This window comes from Brachypodium distachyon, chromosome 1 (assembly GCF_000005505.3).
Source record: "Brachypodium distachyon strain Bd21 chromosome 1, Brachypodium_distachyon_v3.0, whole genome shotgun sequence".
NCBI lineage: Eukaryota > Viridiplantae > Streptophyta > Magnoliopsida > Poales > Poaceae > Brachypodium > Brachypodium distachyon.
In genome coordinates, this window is record NC_016131.3 from 51971230 (window position 1) to 51987907 (window position 16678).

The 16678-nt window shown below is 44.3% G+C and overlaps 1 protein-coding gene and 1 long non-coding RNA gene across 3 annotated transcripts; one reads left to right on the plus strand and one right to left on the minus strand.

Moving 5' to 3' along the window:
* Positions 1–5152: 5152 nt before the first annotated feature.
* Positions 5153–6607, minus strand: LOC104582272 (protein TsetseEP). The gene has a single exon (XM_010231702.3). The coding sequence runs from the start codon at positions 6511–6513 to the stop codon at positions 5491–5493; it is 1023 nt and encodes a 340-aa protein (XP_010230004.1). The 5' UTR covers positions 6514–6607; the 3' UTR covers positions 5153–5490.
* Positions 6608–9097: 2490 nt separating this feature from the next.
* On the plus strand, positions 9098–13173 carry LOC104581680. Of its 2 annotated transcripts, XR_002962064.1 has the most exons (4): positions 9119–9444; positions 9565–9662; positions 9890–12812; positions 12918–13173. It is a non-coding gene; the product is annotated as an uncharacterized LOC104581680 (long non-coding RNA). The 2 variants fall into 2 exon arrangements; XR_729755.2 differs by having other exon boundaries at positions 9098–9444; positions 9890–13173.
* Positions 13174–16678: the final 3505 nt, after the last annotated feature.

A 16678-nucleotide genomic window follows, 5' to 3' on the forward strand; every position in this document is an offset into this window, starting at 1 on the left:
AGGAATCGCGAACGAACAAGTGTAGCAGCGAGCACTGTTTTTTGCCTCGCGTATAACTGAGTACAGGTAAGGAAAGAGGGGCACAGAAATAAAAAAATCCTACGATAAATTTGTAGTTTCTGATATTTTTTTTAGGGAATTTGTAGTTTCTGATTATCTGGCCGTGTCCCACGATCGGTGCTGAAAAGAGACCCACACTTGTGTGCGCCTTTCCTGGACTGCCATATCACATGGGCATGTCTTGTTTGAGTAACATGCGCCATTAGTGACTGAACTTCAGTCGTCTATCCAATCCAATCCAATCATCATACTCTGAATACGCTCGTCTGGTCCATCAAACTAATAATAATGTGCAATATAATCCGATACGGCCGAGAGATTTGTATTTAATGATGTGACTGCTTTCTGACAGACATGGCCCACAAACTTTTTTTCCAATTCATCTCATCCCCTTTCCTTCCTTCACTCCGCCACCTCCAGCACCACCCACCGCGTGTCCTCGTCGTCCTCTCTGCTCCCGGTCGCAGCAACTCGCCGCAGATGCTCCCGGACATCCCAGTCGGTGCGTCGTCGAACGTCAGGTGTACCACGCAGATGCTCCCGCGGCCAGGAGTGCAAACCCGGAGGCCGCGCCGACGGTTCTTGATGTGGTCTCGATGGGTGCCTCGCTGCTACTGCCTTGTGGTTCATAACGCTCTGGCGGCGGCAGTGTCATCGAAGATGCAACATTGCTCCGGCGGAGGAGGGTTCGAGCTCGACTCCTCAACAGTAGTCGATGCGGGTGTTACTCGAGTTCAACGTCTTGCGGAGCGCTCAGCCGGCATCGAAGAAGAAGGCTCTTGTAGCACGCTCACACGTTGCCTACTCCTGCTCCTCCCCCGTCGTCGCTGGAGAAGAAGAGCTGACGGGGCCATCGGCCCTCTCTCACGTGCTGGTGGAGGAGCTGGTCATGGTGTTGGATTTGGTTTGAAGGGAAGAGTTGGAGGGGGTTTCCCGTAAAAATGCCATCACCCAATACCTGTCAGTCTGTGGACCCTGCCTATCAGAAAGCCGCCACGTCAGCAAACTACGTGTCTCTCGACCATGTTTTTTTAGTTCGGTTGCACATACAAGACAAGTTTAGTGAATGACAGTGCATTCTACTTATCCCTTTTCCACCTTGTAAGAACAACTTTTGATTTGTATTTTGTCAAATTCTCGACCTTATTACCAGCAAATAGCTATCTCAAGTCAACGAGTTGACATTAAGGTGTCAGACAATTATGATAATTTTTCTAAGGTTTTGTTTGGATGTAAATATTAAGAAGCTTGAATTTGAATTGTCTTGAATACCAAATCAGCAATGAAACTAAATTGGACCTGAATCGCAATTCTAAATACCAAATCACCATTCGCTCGATAAGAGTAGAGAATGGATACTCACGTCCTAATAGAGTCGAAGAAATAAATTATTCTCCTATAAAAAACACACGGTCCCAATTATACCTGGGCATGGGTGGCCGGCCCGAAGCCCGATGTCCCGGGCCGGGCTCGGGCCTCCCTTTCCAGTCCCAAGCCCGGCCCGAAAGCCCGAAAAAAGCCTGAAATGACTAAAAACGGGTATTTTTTAGAAAAAATAGGTATAAAAATCATTTATTTATTCTGAAAATAATTATTTTAATGCTTAAATGGCTTATTTTCTGAATTTTGGGCTGGGCTTCAGGTTTGACAGTCAGGCTTTTATGAAGCCCGGCCCGAGGTTTGCCCAGGTATAGTCCCAATAAACCCATCTTAAAGATCTATGTTTGAAATTTTAACAAAATCCAACTTTTTTTAAATAAAAAAGACCGAGAAACGCCGCAATTCATGGCGTTCGCACCATAATCCGTGTTTGCATCCTTTACGGAAACACGTAGTGTTTGCCTCTGAATCTCCACGCGTAAAGGGATGCATGGCCATATGACTGAGAAATGCCCCAATTCATGGAGGTGTGGTAGGGGGCAGAGCCATCTCACCGGCAGCGACATACTCGCACGTGCGCGAGCGAGGCAGTGCGCCGAGGTGCCCTACCCTGGCACACCATTGGTCTCCCTGCCTTCTGGGTTTTGTACTAAATCAAAATATTAAAGTTTGACTAATTTTATTGGAAATCTTAGCAATATTTATGACACTAAATTAGTATCATTACATATCTTTTGAAATGTAGTTTCATACTATACTAACTTGATGTCATATGTGTTACTATTTTTTCCGACAAAGTTGATCAAACCTAATTTTTTTTTGACTTGAGACAAAACTCAGAAGTATGCTTATCTGTGGACGGAGAAACTACGCACACCTCCGGATGGCACCGGGACGAAACCCACCGGGTAGTGGCTGCCCAAACCCATTCCCACGACCCTGAACCCAGCCCCGTCCTTGTACCCGTCCCCGGTCACGGGTTTTTGAATTTTTCCAGCCCCGTCCCCGTCGGGGAACCCGAACCCGTTTTCTACACAGCCAAAATAGCAGGAGCAACATTAAAGAAAAACAATAGAATTTGAGTACCATTCACACACATATGACAACAGCAACATGACAACATCATTTAATAAGACGACAGCATATAGTTCTCACAAAATAGACGATCTCATACAAGTTCACACAAAATAGACGACGATCTCATAAAAGTTCACACAAACACGCAAACGAACATAAGCATACAAGCTGACAACAACACAACATGGTCCAAACATACTAGCGGCTGTATGTGGAGAATAGGGAATTTGGGTGGGGATTTAGAGTTAGGAATAATATATAGGTAGCGTTTGGGGTAAACATATGGATTGGGTCACTTATATGGGCTATGTTGAAATATTCATGGGTTTCATCGGGTTTCGGGTTCGAGTAGTGCTGTCTCGGGTCTAAACTCGTGAAACCCGCTAGGTTTCTATTTTTACCGATGTACAAACCCGCGGGGATTAAATTTGACACAAACCCGTCCCCAAATGGAGTAAAAACCCGCGGGTTTTTGGTTTTCGGGTTTCGGGGGCCCATTACCCAGCCCGCTTCACTGCTCCCTGCTCGCAAGTAGCTTCACTGAACTTTCAGGGCTCTGTGCGCCGTCAAAGCTGCCCTGCTTGCTTGCCTGCTGCCTGCCCGCCCGGGTCCTCTCATCCATTAATATACATGTATAGTTTCTTCATGTCCGTAAATGAAAGATCGCGTCTAGCAAGTGGTTTGCATGTACTACGTGTGTATGATAAGAGGTTGCGGAAATTGGCTAGTTTCTCAACAATACCGCTTTTGTTAAAAAAATCGTAAGAAAGATCCATGCAGTATAAATAAAAACATAAATTTGCATCTGTGGGGACTTGAACCCTTGAACCCAGATAGTGGAATCATGCATTTTTCTCAACATGCAACCGTGCACCTCGTTAGGCCCACCACATGCAAATCATGCATGCCACCTCATAAAGTCATGCATTATTTTTTTTTGAAGCCATGCATGTATTCATTTGCATTTTTGTATTATTCTCAATTCAAACCATGCTGCCACATTAATTCAATCATGTTTTCTTACTTTGAAAAAGTTTTTCTCTTTTTATACATCATTTTGTCACATATTTCTTAGGCCAGATTGTTTTTTATGTAAAATAAGAACATTTTAACATATTTTCCAATAGTTTTAGTTAACTTTAAGCATTTTTATATACATTTGTGTTAACATGTTTCCGCAGCAACACGTGCGATATCATCTAGTACTCTCTCCGTCACATATTAAGTGACTTTTTATTGCATGTATCTAGACGCTTTTCAAACTTAGATGCATTCATATTTGGGCAAATTTGAGTCCTTTAATATGGGACGTACGGAGTACAGTATATAAAGCATGGGTGATAATTTCCCCAAAAAGAGCTGGATGGGATGACATTCAGGTTGGTATAGGTAGGTAAAAAAGAAAGAAAAACCCAATGCCGTGCAGATGTGGTACAAGAAAAATATTTGAAGGACTTGACTAAGCAGCAGCAGCAGCAACAGCAAGTTCACGTCTTTTCTCCTCACTTCGTCTATAGCGGTTAGCAGGCCCGCGGATCCTTGAAAATTATGCCACATCCTCCGGACTCGACCTCCTCAAGTCGTTTTCTGAGTACACGTTTCACACTTTTGTCGCTTTCACTCATCCCTTCCAAAGCGAAAAAAGGCAAAATCTTGTGCCTTCCTCCTGCCTGGCTTTGAGTTGATTTTCTTTCGTTCTTCCCAACAAGCAAAGTACACAATTCTGGGTGATACGGTAGAAGTATATATTTTTACTTTATTTTTATTCTAAAAAGTGTATTTTCCTATATAATAGTATCAGCTGTCAAAGGTACAAAGATTTCACTGCGTGGCAAACGTGATGAGCGATCTAACAAAGAGGTACAAAATTTCAACTACGCAGTTTCTAGAACACCACCTATTTCTGAGAGGTAGTATTCAAAATGTTTTGTCTGTAGCTAAATAGTTTGATGACGTGCCTCTAATTATGGGTTATCAAATTTAGTCTACCCATATGCATAACACGTAAGAGAAGGGGTTAATTTTTTTTTCTTTTACAGCAAGTGGTGGAGTAATTTGTTGGTCAATAATTTTGTCTATAGCTAAATGCATATACAGGATCATACTAGTTCTTTTAATATATTTTCCAACTAAATTATTATGCTGCTATATATTTGTTCCCTGGCGTCAATAATGTTCTCATTAAGGAAAACAGGAGGGGGTGACTGCAGTATTTTGTTTTTTAGAGTATCACCTGATTTCGCCTCCGCGAGGATTCGAGTCTAGAGACCGGGGGCATACATTTACTTGCTCAACTAAATGAGTTAGTGGCGCTTCACATATTGTTGTATTGCCGTGCAAAAGAGCAATATAACTGTATTTCTTGATTCATTTCACCCTGTTTCACTATGCACTAGGGATTTAGGTAATATTGGAACTTATTTTTTTTTCAATATAAAACTTCATCTTCAGCATATTTGCAAGGTCACGATCTAGAAGAAAACTGAAATATAACAAAATCACGTACATACTACTTTGTGCTATTTTTCGTTATTTTTTTTTGGCAAGATCAAGTCATCTTAACATCCACAGAAGAACGAACACATACGTATGCTTCGGTGCACTAGACAAGAAGTGACCACATACATCATGCATGCAATGGAAATTTGCCGAGATATATAGAGGAAAAATAATGAGTCATGTACACGAGTAATGTACATAGAGATACATATAGGAAAAATAATGAGTCACGGCACACGAGTAATGTACAATAATCACAAAAGTAGAAATACTCATCATGCGTGCATGAAACAACATGAATTAAGAACATAATACAAGAAATACAAAAAGGATGCATCATCTCTATCTAGACATAGCCTGATGCGATGTCAAGCCACTTATTCAAGAGATAGCACGCTGTGGCGATACATAGCTAGCTCCATCCAGGTGTCTCCTCATTCAATTGTCATATATGTATAGAGAGAGAGGAAGAGATCAACTGTCGGTTGTCGGCGGTTTGCGCTTCGGTGGCGGCTCAGGCTTTGGTTCGGGTTTGGGTTCTGGTTTAGGCATCGGTTCAGGCTTGGGCTCGGGTTTTGGTTCAGGTTTAGGCATGGGCTTAGGCATGGGCTCAGGCTTTGGTTCTGGTTTAGGCATTGGCTTAGGCTTGGGTTCGGGTTTTGGCTCTGGTTTGGGCATTGGCTCAGGCTTGGGTTCTGGTTTAGGCATGGGCTCAGGCTTTGGTTCCGGTTTAATTGGCTCAGGCTTCGGTTCCGGCTTAGGCATTGGCTCGGGCTTGGGCTCAGGTTTTGGCTCAGGTTTAGGCATTGGCTCGGGTTTGGGCTCAGGTTTAGGCTCAGGTTTAGGCACTGGCTCAGGCTTAGGCTCGGGTTTAGGCTCAGGTTTAGGCACTGGCTTAGGCATGGGCTCGGGTTTTGGTTCCGGTTTAGGCATTGGCTCAGGTTTGGGCTCGGGTTTAGGCTCGGGTTTAGGCATTGGCTTAGGCATGGGCTCGGGTTTTGGTTCCGGTTTGGGCATGGGCTCTGGTTTTGGCTCGGGTTTTGGCATTGGCTTAGGCATGGGCTCTGGTTTTGGTTCCGGTTTAGGCATCGGCTCAGGTTTCGGCTCTGGTTTAGGCATTGGTTTGGGCATTGGTTCCGGCTTGGGCTCTGGCTTCGGCTCGGGCTTGGGCATGGGTTCAGGTTTGGGCTCAGGTTTCGGTCCCGGTTTGGGCATTGGTTCTGGCTTCGGCTCAGGTTTCGGTTCAGGTTTAGGCATGGGTTCAGGTTTCGGTTCAGGTTTTGGCTCTGGTTTTGGCATGGGCTTGGGCTCCGGTTTTGGCATGGGTTTTGGTTCCGGCTTTGGCTCTGGCTGCGGCATAGGCTTAGGCTCCGGCTCGACGCCGGCAAGGCCTCGGCCAGCAGCGGCCGCTTGTTGGAAGGCGGACGCTGCAACCACCGCGACAAGGAGCGCGGCAAGAAGGCCGCCGCCCCCGGCAGAGAGGCGATGCCTCGCCATTGCTGCCTTTTTCTTGCGCTCGCAGTGCGAACTGTGCACTTGCGCTTCTCTGCTACCTCTGGTTTGGATGGATGGATAGACAATGGATGGGTGTGGTTGTGTTGTGCTGAGAGAGCATATAGCCGGTGGGGTTTTATAGGCCGAGGGAGCCAAGAAAATCCGGCCGTGTGTCATCTTCACCCGTGACGGTGGGTCAGCTTAATTCACTTTTCATATGCCTTCGTAATCCGCTTTATGCAGTCCAAGTCGTTTTTGCGTTTAGCTGCTCCGGTCTAAGGAGTAGACGGAGTAGCTGCTGGTCACCATCGCCTTAAAATCCATGTCAATCTTTCTTAATGGCGCGCGCGTACCATTTACGACGCTTGATGTATGCAGGTCAAGTTTCAGGCGGACTGGTTCAACTAGCCTGCTAATGACCGGCCGGTTGGCTGGGCGTTGAAGTTAAAGCTGATATGAACTTGCGTTTATACGCGTGGATTTTACTGCACCCAGAAGAACGCAAGCAAGAATAACTTCAACTTAATTTGTGGCTGCTAGATGCACATATATGCTGTACGTCTTGATGAAGCTGCTGCTAGGTTGCTTCTTCTTGTTTGACCATGCATCTGTGTTCGGCAAGCCATCGGAGACAATTGCGCCATATCTATCGAACCACATCGTCAACTTTGAAATTGTTCATCGATGGATCGACGGACCGACCGACCGACCTTGCTTGCTCTTGTGTTCCAGTATTAATTGGTCAGGTTGGTCATGCGGCAGGATGTTTGTGTTTGTGTTGGGGAGATTTTAGAGCACACGTTTCCGCGTTCAGATAATAGACGCGCATGTGTTTTTTGCTGCATTATTAATTAAGTTAAAATTGTAGCTGAAGGCACTAATTAAATATATTGCGTGACGTACATGGTCATGGATTCAATTATATCGATTAACAGATGAAGCAACCTAATTAAGCCCTTTAATTTGAATGGGCTCTACCTGACCGATCATGCTCCCGCCAAATACGCTTCCGTGTCTTAGATTGAGCAACAGCTAGATTTTGCATAGCTATATGTGATAGTCCTAGTACGTACGTATAGTAGCTGGCGTTTTAGTATTTAAATCTGATTGGTTGCTTTGTCCCCTCGAGGATCACACGTAAGTCGAATGATCGATCAGGAATCATCTAGTAGCAAGATCGATCCGGCGCACGTTACAGCAATCCTGCAAAGTAAAGCGAAGCGTGGCCGGTAAAAAGCCTTGCCACGCGTCGCAGTTTGTATCACCAGCTTTGGACGCCCAATTCAGCCAACGGATCAGGAACAGATCTGATCGACCGCCAGCCAAGCCAGCATCGGATGCTAGCTTTTGACCAGTAGGCCTACATTGCGCGTCGATGCCTTTGTGTTGGGCTCCACAGCAACAGCAGCTCAATTCAATCCACATAACGACATGTGTGATTTGTACATTATTGTGGCAGTGTGCCGCGTGCAGTGGCCAGTGGGTAACGTACAGACAGATGCTGTACTACAAGTTCGTACGTAGAGGGGTCCAGCCCTAGGCAGAGGGCATCCTTGTCACGTGGAAGGGTGCTCGGGTCGTTTCTAGTTTGTTTGTGAAGGAGACGTGTGCAATCAATCCGGCCAGATCCGCCTAAATCTTCCATGGACTGGTTGCGCGAACAAGAAAAGGACCTCCCATCCGCTGCCCGCTGCACAATGGCATCATATGTACGTACCCTTCTCCGCCGGTTAATTTTATTGTACCGGCCGGGCATCTGTGTGTGGGATCGTAATCTTACCAATGAAAAGCTATCGGCAATTGCTGAGGTCTGGGGGCCAACCGTACGACGTGTCAATCGGTCATGTCTCTTTTACTTGGATTTCCATCCGTCCTCCGACATGTACCGCGCCACTCGTTCACCGTTTTTTCTTCTTGGCTCGTCGACGGGAAAGACAGATGGATAGAGATGAGACAAGATGGGTGCGGCTGGTAATTTACTTGACAAGAAACGACCCCCGCCATCGGCCCAACCAACCTGACTAAAACAAAGATATTTGCGAGAGGGAGCGTCAAAAAGAGAGAGATATTTGCGAGAGAGAGGGGGAAAGGAAATGCAGCAATTGGAAGCAGGTTTTTTTTAGCGCAATTGGAAGCAGGTATGAATCGGCATGACGACATCTCCTGCGTTTGTATGTTTTCGCAGGGAGCAGGGCCTACGTTTGTCGACCAAATGCTGTCCAGCTGGCCTGCTACCGACTACAGTACAGCCCATTATCAGTTCAACCCCACAGGCCATATGTGTGACGAAGCTCCGTGCATGTGTTGCTAGGCCCGAGCGTCCGGTCTATTCTCAGTTTCGGCGGTTCGGTCTATTCGGCTTTTGGTATTTCAGTTTCCACAAAATAAAAACCGAATTCTTAAATCTCTACTGCTTGTAAAGCCACGAATATGATCTTTCCGACGTACACCACTAAACGAACACAGAGTACCAATAGCCCCACAATCAGACTCACTAAACACAAATTACTTGCTAACCGTGTGCGCTTAGTGATTACCTATTGAGGCTGAAATTCCACCCTGCAGGAGAATTTTTCAGCCTCCCGAACCGTTTTTCCCTTTCTATTCTCAGCCCCGACTTGCACGCCCACCCCCGTCCTCCTTCCCTTCCACTGAGGCCGCAGCCGCCGCCTCCCCTCCGCAGCCCTCCTTTGCCACGCCTCAGCCAGCCTCGCCCGCGAACCTTCTCCGGGCGTCCTCAGCCCGCCTCGCCCGCGTGCGCTCGCCACCCCCACGCCGTCCACCGTCGCGCCCGTGCGAGCCCGAGCCATCTCCATGCCGCGACCCCGTCGTCCGCCGTCCTCCCTTGCGCCATCGCAAGCCCCCGCTGTCCACCGTCGCGACCGGGACCCTGACGTCTCGCCATCCCTGTGATCTCCCCTCCTCCCCATCGAGGTTAGCAATTCCGGCCCCCTTCGAGGTTACCAATTTCGGACCCCGTCAACCATCAATTTCGTGGTTCAATTGAATGCCCCTCCGCCTCTGACCCCCGCGGCCGCGCCTCTGCCCCTGCAGGCGCCGCCACCGATTCGTCCAGGCCCGACGCCTAGTCCTCTCGCCCCACCGCCACCGCCGCCCCCTTTCTCCGTCGTGCCCGTCCCTTTTGATACCTGGTGAGTCCAAACGTGTTGAACATATCACTATCGAAGATGCTTGTTGAACATATGCACTTTTATTATTGATTGAAGAGGTGGCCACCTTTTTTGGGTCAACCTGTCTCTATAAAAAAAATAGTATAGGTGGATCAAATTTAATCAATACATTGTTGGCTCATTCTTCAATTTTAGTGTAGAATAGCATAATAGAGTTTGAGTTATTCAAGATGTGTCTATTATTGCAGGGGACCAATCAAATTGGGTTGAAGCTTAGCTAGGCCTGCACAGGAATACTACACACGAACACATATGTTTTCGAAATATAATCAGGAAGCAGCAGGTAGATTTGTTATTGCAATGAGTTTTTCTTGGGTTGATTTCTGGAGTACCAGAGAAGTTACAAGGACAATGCTTTTCCTTAATTTAACAATATCCACTCAAGATTTACTATTACTAATCCATGATTGCTTTGAAATCTTTCCTTCAATGGTTAACAAGTGCTTGTCATAGTTCAGACTTAGAGTGAACAAATGTAAATCTGAGGTGAAAAATAGGTGATTCTCATTTTCTGATGGCACCATCTTACCAGTACCAGTGAAAATACTTGTACATATTGGTACATTTTGGGATTCTGGAGCTTCAGGAGCAATGCTAAGTTTATGTGAAGAAACATCTAGATTTTTGGGAGAAAAGTGTATGAAGAATGACTTGTTTCTAAAGAACCGACAGCGTTCGAGTGAGCTGGTCATCCCTAGCTGGTTGGCCTAACCATATAGCAATAGGTTTGTTAACTTTGTAATGGTGTACCGGCACCAATACCCTCTACTTTTATTACCGATGGGTTTGCTAGCTTTGCGGTCACCAATTGCCCTCTACTTTTATCTAGCTTTGCCAACAGGCAACAATTTTTATGCAGCTTCAAATATTTGTCTCCCTTAGCTGCATTGGAAACACAAGGGCACTATAACAAAAGAGGTAATCTTTTTCTTCCTAATCACAAATTTTTATGCAGCTTCAAATTATTGTCTCTTCTATGTTGTTACTCAAGGCATATTGTGTGGTGGATAATCTCATGACCCAGAGAGTTAAACAGGCAAGCATTATGACCACCAAAAATTTATCTTTGTTAGAATTGTTTCCAATCCTTTATTGATGTTGTTAATTTAACTCTCATTTTTGTGGGGCTTTTAATTTAACTCTCTTTTTTTGTGGGGCTTTTAATTTAACTCTCTCTTTTTTGTGGGGCTTTTAATTTAACTCTCTTTGTCTGTTTTTATTATTGACATGTGCCCTCAATTTCTGCATGTTGCAATTAGACTATTTGCGTGCAGTGGGCAAGTTTATCTCTGCACTTGTGCAACTCTAGCTGACACAGTGCCATGCTCTCTCAAGGGTAGAAAACAGACCATGCAGAATTCCTCTCCCAGTGCTGGAAAAAGGCAGCAAAGTGATCCATATTATTTACTGGAATCCGGGGACAAGACACGGTAAAATGATAGAGTTCCCTTTAAGTTTCTGCGTGTCTTCAGATTTTGAATTCGAAAAAGAAAATGGTGTTTCATCTTTAAAGCTTATTTTTCATGTACCTCCAACTATCAAGTTTGTATTAGACGGAGAAATGACACCTTATTTACTTGTGATGGATCTGATTTTACAAGCCAGAAAATAATCTTGGTTATGCTAAAATTTCTCATCTCCTCGGTATTTACTCATTGTAACTGGGGATGTCTCATCCTAGGTGATATCTCTTTACAGGTTATTGGCAAAAAATCTGCAGCGGTGCAACATACAAATCAATGGAGTTAGTTGTATGTTTCATCTTCATAATAACTGTATTAAGCAATTGTCATATCATGTATGATGATCAAATCAAACATATAGATCCTTTAGTGACTTCAAATTTGAACACCACCAAAGCTACTACTCTCCTGCAATTGACTTCTAATTATTTTTTCTATGTAGCTTGCCTTAGAGTTTAGATAAAGTCGATAGCATGTATGGAGCACAACAATCTCTAATTATCTCGTACAGAAGCTTATGACCAACTCTTTTGCTAACTATCTCGTATAGAAGCTGCTGGATGTTTGTGATGAGGAGCAGAGGCTGGGTATCATCGCTATACTGACTGAGGACCCTGTGAAGCTGGTGAAAATCTCCCTAAAAACCCATGGGTAATGATCTTCTCTTCAAAACTGATCAATTAAGTGCATTATGTTCCTGACAGTAGAAGTAACTGGACTTGTAACCAATATATTGATTTGAGAATATTGTGATTTAGTTTGGACAAGTATACTGGCAGCAGAACAAGTTTTCTATGATGCTTGCATCTTGTCAATGACCTTAATGTGAATCATGTCATACAGTAATGCTTGACAAACTTTGGTGCACAGGAGAACAAGGTAAATATAAGTGCTTAGTTTACAGTCTGGTTTTTATTATGTAGTGTAGTATCACCTTGATTAGCTATTTATTGTTAGATTGTTACCTTTGACCAATTATTAGTTTTCATATTTTCTCACAAATGCAACTCCATCTAGTATCGGATCAAAGGAATTTACTTGCTATGTTGTGTGGACAATGCCACATTCTGCAGAATCTAGGGTGCTGCAAAATGGATGTCCTCCTTTTGCATTAAAAACACCTCACCTGCAGCCCTTACTTTTTTTCCACATATAAGCTTTCACTGAAATACGATAGCTTCAAAGTATCTTTTTTTGAAGCCGCTTTTTTGCATCTGAAGTTACTATTCAGTTTTGCATACCGCGCTCACTTCCCTCTTGATATTTCGTACGTGCGATCATGAAGCATACCAGTCAGCTAATTGCTACAGCCTGAAACATTCATGATCAATTTCAGTTCCCAATTTTACTCGCCAATTTTTACCGCAGAATTCTAAAATCTCTTTATCTATGTAGGCACTACTTCTAGCATGACATGATGAACAGGGCTTTTCTGATGATGGCTACATAGTAGCTAATTGCTACGGTGAAAGGCTACATTATCCAATACCGACGGCGAGTATTTTCTACATGCTCATTTGTACCAACTTTGCACATCATTTTTTTATGACGCAGGTGTAGGACGGTTTCAAGCTCAGACAACGATTTTTGGTACATATTTTGAAGTACAAATTCAACGAAGTTGTAAACAATATCTAATATCAACAAGGTATACCTTCTTTTTCGGGAGTCCATCTGAAAGGAATCTCAAAGATAAGCGTGCTTGGCCAAGAGCAATTTGAGGATAGGTGACTAATCAGAAAGTTTCTCCCAGGGCGTGCTTGGCCAAGGGCAATTTGAGAATGGGTGATTGATCGGAAAGTTTCTCCCATGAGCGCATGAGTGAGCACAAAGTGCGCTAGAAAGACATGTGTTGGTATGTGGGACCAATCTAGAAGCTTAGAGAGCTGCCAGGAGTGACGATGTGGCGTTACATTGAATACTTGTATTTTAAGTATTGCTTCCAATTTATGCCGAGTTTTAATATTTCTATACCTAATTATAATATATTTATGTGCTCGCGGATTTTATTGGTTGCACGTGCAAGTTTTACATTGCTACAGATTCACAACAATTTTAATGGTTCAACGAGAAAACAATAATAACGAATAGAAATTAAATTCAACAACACGTATTGTGGAGACGTGCGTTGCACGTGCAAGCTCACTAGTAAAAGACAAAGACCGAACCCAAATAGACTGATGAGTTCGGTTCGATCTATTCGATCCCGCGTGTAGACTGAAATGAATGGAGACTCTCGTTGCTTCTCAAAATATTTGACATGGAAAATAGATCAAATGATAAAAATTAATGAAATAATCAGATAAGATAGTAGCAACAATACATGATAATTTCGCAACCAATTAATTACAATCAATTAAAAATGCATGTAGCAACCCATAATATTGAATAGGATTTCAACTGCTCATGATCTTAAAGCTTTTACAAAGATTTCGGTTTATATGGTCTACTCGAGATTTTGAAGTTGAAACCCAAACCCGATAATGTTATAAAAAAAACTGAACCCAAAACCCGATCACCGAATAGACCGACAATTAGGTCTATGCGGGTTTGGTTCGTTTTTGGGTTTTCAGGTTCAAAATGCCCACCCTTAGTCGCGGGGCCATGTTTGTCATTAGGGCGGGAAAAAATTCGAAACGGGGAGTTAAACTAGTACGATTGAACTCAGCTCCTAACGAGTTGACTCGAGTGAAAATACGAACTTGTTAACAAAATGAGTTAAACTATCCAGGCAACGAGTAACAAGTTAGACTCATGTTGTTTCAGAATTTTCTATTATCCTTTTTTTTGTGGGGATTCTATTATCCTATTGAGGAGAGTTGTTTTCTTTTATTTTGTCGGCAATGACATACTTAAATATTGATTCATCTTTTGTATATGTTACTCCCTCCGTCCTTATATACGAGGCGCTTTAAAAATCTCACAGATACCAAGAAGGGTAGAGCAGCAGGCCTACGGTGTGGAGAAACATGTTGAAACTAGCACACATCACTGCCTCGTTTGACGCGCAGGACAGAAACAGGCCATGAATAGCAAGTGCAGGCATCGGGTGTGGCCAGGAGGTCTGGAAAACCATTTTACTGTACCCATTGTTTAGTCAAAGTAGAATACTTTTGGGAGGGGTAGGACAAGTTCTGTACCGCGCCTGGTATACATGGACTCTTGAGTTCAAATAAGACGCCTGCTATTCATAGACGGACGGAGTAGCACCTTTACAGCATAGATGCACACTCTTTATACTCAAATAGTAAGACTTATCTATGCATATTCGGTTCTTTAGTTGTGAAACGAGCTTCATTAATGAGCTATCTTGTGAGTTAAGCTAGTCGAGCCGAGTTAAGAGTTCAACTCGTTATGTTAACGTGCCGAGTCGAGCTAATTTGTTATCCTAACGAGCTCTAACGGGGCGAGTCAACCTGGCCAGTTATGCACAAATATTTTTCATGGGGGCAATCTTTATCTGTACAATGCTCATCAGGGAATTTGAAGAAGAAAAGAAGAGGTGGTTCGGTACGGTTTTTTAGACACAAAGGAGGGTCAAATGTTGATGATCGTAATCTTGCATAGGCGTGTATTTTAAGTATTTATGGTCGTGTGTCAGCTTCTGAATCCGTGTGGCATTACTAATTGTCTTTCTTACGATGTCATGACTTAATAAAGTTAGAGTCTTCTGCAAAAGAAAGAAAAGCTTTCGTTTTATGATACCAAACTAATCTGTGTAACACCTGCTAGCAGAGGTCAACTTTTCTCTCTTCCCTCTTGTTCCTCCACACCTTATCCCTAGGGATGTCAGTGGCGTGCTAAACGGCACCACAAAGCCCGCAAAGTAGGAATCTTAGTGTGTTTCCGTACTGCGTATACCTCCCTGATGCGTGGCTGCGTGCTTGATCAGGCACTAAGCGGACACTAAACGGGCCGCCGTTTACATCCCTACTTATCCCCATCCCCTCCTGCATCACCTTTCCATTGTGAGTCACCTTGGTCTCACCGGATGTCTCGACTACTTCCCCTTCTTCTCTCCGTCGGCACCGTTGGGCAGAGTAAGGAAGGGAGGGGTCCGACCCTCCTCTCTATATATAAGGTTGATTAGTGTGATGGCTTGTTTCCTTAGGGGTGTATATTTGGTCATGGGGATACTCTTGGGCACCTAGAATCACTAACACAAGTTTATCTAGGTTAGGCCCACTGTGTAGTAGCTCTACTGCTGCTCCAATGGGGTTACATCGAAATCATAACTTGACGTCTTAGGTGGTTGAATTCGGAGTACAATTTGCATTTACAAGAGGGTAGCACCCAAGTTCGTTCAGAGTACAATGCACCTGCAGCCATATAACTATATTTTTAAGTTGGTCGTAATTATATAAAACCGGATATTTGGATCATAATTTAATTTATCCCCATCATGATACTCTACAGTGCTTTCGCCGCTGCCCTACAACGATTGCCAAAGCTCGAACCCTTCAACCTTTGCTGAAGCTTGAACCGTAAAATCGTCGGTGGGATGGTCTGTCTCCAGAGCTCGGGGTGGAGAATTTTGGAGGTAGAGGACGTAATGCCAGACACAGGTATTTTTGACTTATTTGCATGTTTCTACCACTGTTCACGGTTAGCCAGCGGTCAAAGCACTGCCTGGCCAGTCCGCGGCCTGGGAGGCATGTTTAGCACAACGACACACAACTTAAATCAAATTAAGATTTAGATATACAATTTTATAAAATTAGGACGATGTGATATGGAGTACCTCGAATATACTGTGTGTGCATTTTACTCCTGACAAGAGGCAAAGCAGAGAGCTTTCGCTGGTCATGTGGTATAGTTGGCCACCGGCCCGGCCCTAGTTAAACGGGCTTAGCTCGGGACCGGACCCCTCAGGCCTACAATGCCTCCTGCTAGCCCAGGAACATCCCCGGTCCTTTTAACCCTAATGGGCCTATACGGGCTCGTCCCCAGCCCAGCAAGGAGAAAAAAATAAAAACAATAGAAAAATGCTAATCGGAACCAGGCCAACAAGAAGAAAAAACAAAAACAAGAGAAAAATGCTAACTGGGCTCAACCCAGCAAGACAGGATGCAAAACAAAAAATAGGCTCAGGAGTCCGGCCAGATGCTGAAAGCCTGTTATGAAAAAAAAACTTATATTAATCGGGCCGGCCTGCGAGCTCAGGGTCGAAGCCCAGGCGCAGCACAGGCCGTGCCACGGACCACCCTGAACCAGTTAATTCTGTGACAAGCCCAGCCTGACTCGGGCCTGAAAAACCGGTCTTCCGGGCTTTTTTCTGAGGAAGCTTCAATCTCCAGCAGTTCCCCTCGTTCCTCATGGCCGATCTAACCTTAAGAGACGAGGAGAACCACGGATCAACGTCTGGCATCAAGTTTTGCTACCTTCTTTTGTTAGATTTTTGTGTGCTTCTCGGTGACGTCTTGGCGATGGAGACACCGTCATCTAGAAGATTGTTGTTCTGGCTCCTTCATCGTCCTGGTGTAGTCGTTGCAACCTATGCCATGGAGTCAGTGG

Coding starts and splice junctions, on each gene's coding strand:
- LOC104582272 (XM_010231702.3), bottom strand. CDS start 6,513: ATGGCGAGGCATCGCCTCTCTGCCGGGGGCGGCGGCCTTCTTGCCGCG.